Genomic DNA, 5,540 nt, shown 5'->3' with positions numbered 1-5,540 from the left:
GAGATTATTGTATAAAGCCCTAAACAAAATTCAACAGCACAAAATACGGAGCAGGAAAAAAAATTAAAAAACTAATAACAGTAGCGCGGGGTATGACTTTAACAGCAGCGTGCTCTTAGCAGCAGCGCTCTTTGTTAAAGGGCGCTGCAGCTATTAGCAGCAGCGCGTGTTGCATACAAACGCTGCTGCTATACCTAGATAGTAGCAGCGCGGGTCAAACCGCGCTACTGATAAGCATTAGCTGTAGCGCCGTATCAGTAGCGCGGCCTCCCGCGCTACTGATAAGCATTTAATCCGCGCTACTGCTAGGCTTTTCCCTAGTAGTGTTGGTCTGGGACGCTTCATCTAACAATACCGTCGAATCAAAATAAGACATTGGTGGTAAGCAGTATGACGATCACCGCCCACAACTCTTTGTGTCCTACTCGTGCATATCATCTACGCATAGACCTAGCTCGGATGCCACTGTTGGAAAACGTAGCATGTAATTTCAAAAAAAAATCTACGCTCACGCAAGATCTATCTAGGAAAATTGAGAACATCTTTGTTAACGTCACAGGGTGTACAATGTACGATGTTCTCAATTCTATTGAGACAGTGGCCTTAGTGGCGCCCTCCATCATGGGGCCGAAGAGCTGCGACATGAAAACCTTGGATCGGGCTGCGAGCACACACCGGTGCGCAGCCAGTGTCTCACCGCCGACCTCAAATTCCACATCAGCACCCACCCCGGTTTGAAGGAGATGGTCAAAGTGTCAGCACATGAGGCTGGTCATAGAGGGAGTAACATACACTAGTGTCATGCATATGACACTAGTCTACGTTACTACCTTCGTAGTGAGGAGTAACATAGAAGTAGTGTCATAGGTGGTTGTATTTATTAGTTTGTAGACTCATATTGCCTTGAGAAGTGTTATGTGATGGTAACATATTATGTTACTCTAAATACCTCTTTCCTCATTAACTACATGCCACATAAGCAAACTTATCTTGGAATGCGTTATGTTACTAGCTAAGTTACTCCCACTATGACCAGTCTGATGTTAGGCGGGAGCACCACCTCGGTGCCAGCGACATCATCCTCGGTGTTGTTGCAGACCATAATGTCGCACCGGATGGTGAAACAATCATGCTTGAGATCCACCGATTGTTCAAGGGCATCTCTTGTGATAAACCTGTTGCTGCCCCAGAGGAGCCAGCGAAGATGCACACTTCCTCTTGACGAAGGTAGACTGGATTCTGCTTCTCAACCTGGTCGACGAAGCTGAAAACGAACATGGCTTCCACGGGCTTCTTGTTGTCGGCACGAAAACAGGAAAGAGAGAGGGAAATGAAGTCGGCGCAGCCAGAGTTTTCGCCGTTAGGGAAGTACTCGATGTACCAGCCATGGCCTCCTACCATGAAGATACGAGAGCTGATGCTGTCGCCGGTGGGTGTCACCTTTTTGGTGCGCGAGCAGTCGTGGACCACGAGCAGGTGGTTCCCGCAGTCCCTGCCGGTGTCGACGGGCGATGCGGTGGCTGGGCATAGCTTGCCGTCGGACAGGACGGATAAGCTGGCAAACGACGACATGGCCAACTCTCTATGCGCCGACGTTGCTCGCTTGTCGCCGAAAACAGAGAGGGTTTGCGCCGCCGGAGGGAGATCCTTATGCATCTAGACGGACCGAGTAGTAGTATAATTGGTATGGCACAAGCACAACGGAGGACACAAATTAAGCCCTAATCGGACGAGAACGCTGCAGAGTTTGGATGGTCAACGAATCGGATTCAGGCCGTACACAACGTATGTATGTGCCAACATGCATGGCTCTTCTTTCCTCCCTTTATTATTTAAAAAATTATTTTTTCCTTTTTTCTAATACCATTCACAAGCATTAATTAACTTGTCTTCTTTGGGACAAATATTGTCGAACAGACAACTTCTCAAAAGATGCAATAGTGCACGTGAGGACCAGCAAATACTAACAAAACAATAAGTGCTTAACACTTGCACGGTTCTTGTTGACAACCACTAGAGAAAGGTTTTCATGAGAGGAAAGACCACAACTAATGAACGGAGAAATGTTAGAGGATAAAAGGAGTAGCTAGGGAATCTGCACACTGCTTCAATCTCTCCAGAGAACAACTAACATGTCTTCATTGTGTTAGATCAATTTGCACTTTCACACATCCGGCCGCTGAATTTTTCTGATTCAACAAATAGGCAAATTATAATCATGACAATACGAAAGCAACACATGCGGAGTACAATCTCTCCAGAGGATCCTATGTGCATAAGCATCTCGCTAAGTGTAACTAAGGAACAAATGTACCACATACAAAGTGTTACTTCCGGTGGTTTGAAGCAAGCATGGCAAAGAGCTCCTTCAAAACTAAGGGATAGGTCCTACAAACGTGATCCCAACCATTAGATACCATTATTTTTTGCAAACATGAGGAGGACTCGACTTGGATAAACTTGAAGCATGCCTCCTTCAAACCTTGGCAGTGGTGCTGCTCGGCTAGAGCAAGAGTGGACATCACCGACCTCACACCTATTTTCTTAGACATCTGTTTCTCACATATGCACTTGAGCCACTGGATGTCATATCTGTCTGCCGCTACCAACAAGTCATGGAGCCATTGCAGCCATATTTCATCATCTGTTGACTTCTCTTCCTGTTCTTCTTCCATAGCTTCTGACATTTCATCCCCCTCCATGTCAGGGAATGAGTCTGTGTAGATAAAGTCAAGCAAGGCCTTAAACGCTTTTGCTTCCATGTCTTTGATATGTATGACACCGGGTGTGGAAGTGCCCTCCTTCATGGGGCCAAAGAGTTGCGCCATGAAAGACTTTAGATTGGGAAGCAAGCATGCATTGATGAGCAGCAAACGTCTCACCGTCGACCTCGAACGTCACATCAACACCCACCTTACTGTGAAGAAGATTGATAAGGTTGTGGTGTATATCAGGCAGGAGCACCCTGGTGTCACTAGCATCATCCTCGGTGTTGCAGACCATGGTGTCACACCGGATGGTGAAACAGTCATCCTGCTCTAGATTCATTGATCGTTCAAGGGCATCTATTTTAATAAACTTGTAGGGGCCCCAAGAAGAGGCCTCGGAGGGGAAGCTGTATGTTTTCTTCCCATGAATGCACACTTGATTCTGCCACTCAACCACGTCGATGAAACTAAAGTCAAACTTGGCTTCCACATGCATTTCGTCGCAGTCGAGACGGCAAACATAGAGAGAAACGAACTTGCCATTATTCACGTTTTCGCCAATAGGATAGTACGCGATTGGACCAGCGATGGCCTCCTATCCCGGAATGATGAGAGGCGATGCACCGACCAGCGGGTGTCTCCTTCTTGGTTTGAGCGTAACCTTGGACAACAAGTAGGTGGTATCCGCAGGCCGAGCTGGTCTTGACAAAGGTCTTGGTTGAAGGGCACAGCTTGCTGCCGTCCAAGACGGTAGACGGATACGCCGGCAAACGAGGACATGGCAAACTCGCTGTCCTTAGCTTCTCGCCAGAAACAGAGAGAGTTTAGTTTGCGCCGCCGGCTGGTACCTGAGTCCCACGTTTGTTCCATGCCTTCTCACATTTTGTCCTCAGATGATTCCTCTTTTTGTTCTTGTTTCACAACTCCTGGCATTTTGTCCGTCTCCATGTCGTTGTCATACAACATCTCAGGGAATGAGTCCGTGTAGATGAAGCTAAGCAAGGCCCCGAACACTTTTGCTTCCATGTCTTTGATCTGTATGACGCTAGACGTCTCTTTCATGGGGCCAAAGAGTTGTGCCATGAAGACCTTAGATCGGGCTGCAAGCACACATCGGTGTGCGTCGATTATGTCACCACCGACCTCGAACTTCACATCAACACCCCCTTCAGTTTGGAAGAGAACGTTAAAATCATGGCAAATGTCAGGTAGGAGCGCCTTTCGGCCACCGGCATCGTCCTTGGTGTTGTTGAAGACCATGATGTCGCACCGAATGATGAAATAATTACCCCTTAGATACGGCGATCGTTCGAGGGCGTCTTTTCTGATAAACTTGTCCTGGCCCTAGGAAGAACCAGTGAAGTTGTATTTTCTGGCTTGACGTAAGTAGACCGGATTCTGCGTCTCAACCTGATCGACGAAATTGAAACCTAACTTGGCTTCCACGGGCTTCTTGGCGTCATCGTCGCGGAGGCGGGAAACATAGAGGGAAATGAAGTCGACGCAGCTCTGGCTTTCACCGTTGGGGTAGTACTTAATGATCCAGCGATGGCCTCCTACCATGAATGGGCGGGAGGCGATGCTCTCGCTGGTGGGCATCTTGTCTTTGACACCGGAGTAGTCTTGGACCACTAGCAGGTGCTACCCACAGACCGTGCTGGTTTCGACGGGCGACTCGGTGGCTGGGCACAGCCCGCTGTCGGCCAGGACGGATACGCCGGCGAACGACGTCATGGCGGACCTGCGAGTTCATCGAAAATGTATGTAACCAATCCATCGTTGACACTCCAAGCTTCAGAGTTGGGGTCGATCGATGAGCCGAGGGGCAAACCTGGTTCATGTTCCGCGGCCGTCGCTTCTCCCCGAAACAGAGCTCACGCCGCCGCCGGTCCTCCCCGGAGGCAGAGTTTGCAGCGTGCGAAGCTGTTAGAGCATCTCCAACAGACGCGCTACATAAGCCGCGCGCTGGAAAAGATGCTTATATAGCGCGCGTAATCAAAAACAGCGTTCCAGCAGAAGTAGTAAATAGAGCGCGTACAAAAACGAAGTTGTAACTTTAGCGCACGTGGGCTGCGGGGCAGCAAATTTGGGGCACGGGCTGCTGCATATGAGGCCGCCGGGTTGGTCGTCGTGTTTTTATGCGTCTGGTAAACCTCTCGCACGCAAAAACACTATTTCAGTGCTGCAAGACTGTTTTAGCGTGCGGCGCTACCGCGCGTCTGTTGAAGATGCTCTTAGGGTTGACAACTAACTCACCACGTTGGATGGGCTTTAAAGGCCCTAAAGGTTCACGAGCTGCAAAGGCCATCGCTGAATTTTTCAGGATGCAAGAATGTATCGTAGTCAAAGAATTCGTGCTATATCTGAGTTTGTTTATTTGTCTCAAAAAAATTCGAGTTTGTTTATGGAATGCTAAAAAACATTTGGCGGAAAATGTTATTGCCAAACAATAAGATTTTTGTAATTTAATAAAAAAAAGTTTCACCTCTAGTTTTAAAGGAACTCGCAACTGATCATCGATTGTTTTTTGGCAGACAATATATTTTCCACTAGCGTCGTCCCTCCTCTCGGATCCGCTTTCTATCCTCTCATGCGTCGATGCATGCACTTCATTTCATCACGCCGTTGTGCAGCCTGGCCTCTTTGCTCAACCTTGTGCAAAGGACCCATGTCCATAGCTACATCAACTAAAAGTGGTGGGCTATGAAAGAAGAGGAACTATGTACTAACCAAACCATGTCATATTATCTATAATACTACCTTATCTCTACTCTCTCTCTTCTCTACTACCTAAAAGAAAGGTAAATGTTTGGGGACGGCGCGCCGGCTGAA

At 48.0% G+C, this 5,540-nt stretch overlaps 1 protein-coding gene across 1 annotated transcript; it reads right to left on the bottom strand.

Annotated features, from left to right (window-relative positions):
* Positions 1–1,026: 1,026 nt before the first annotated feature.
* On the bottom strand, positions 1,027–4,442 carry LOC109743627 (uncharacterized). Its single transcript, XM_073500730.1, has 5 exons — positions 4,362–4,442; positions 3,589–4,052; positions 2,914–3,175; positions 2,418–2,834; positions 1,027–1,656 (listed from the first exon to the last, which is right to left on the bottom strand). Exons 1-5 carry the CDS (start codon positions 4,440–4,442, stop codon positions 1,027–1,029), a joined length of 1,854 nt encoding a protein of 617 aa, XP_073356831.1.
* Positions 4,443–5,540: the final 1,098 nt, after the last annotated feature.

The sequence above is a fragment of the Aegilops tauschii genome, chromosome 6 (assembly GCF_002575655.3).
Source record: "Aegilops tauschii subsp. strangulata cultivar AL8/78 chromosome 6, Aet v6.0, whole genome shotgun sequence".
Taxonomy (NCBI): Eukaryota; Viridiplantae; Streptophyta; class Magnoliopsida; order Poales; family Poaceae; genus Aegilops; species Aegilops tauschii.
Note: the sequence above shows the minus strand (reverse complement) of the source record. Positions and strands in the feature narration are given on the sequence as shown.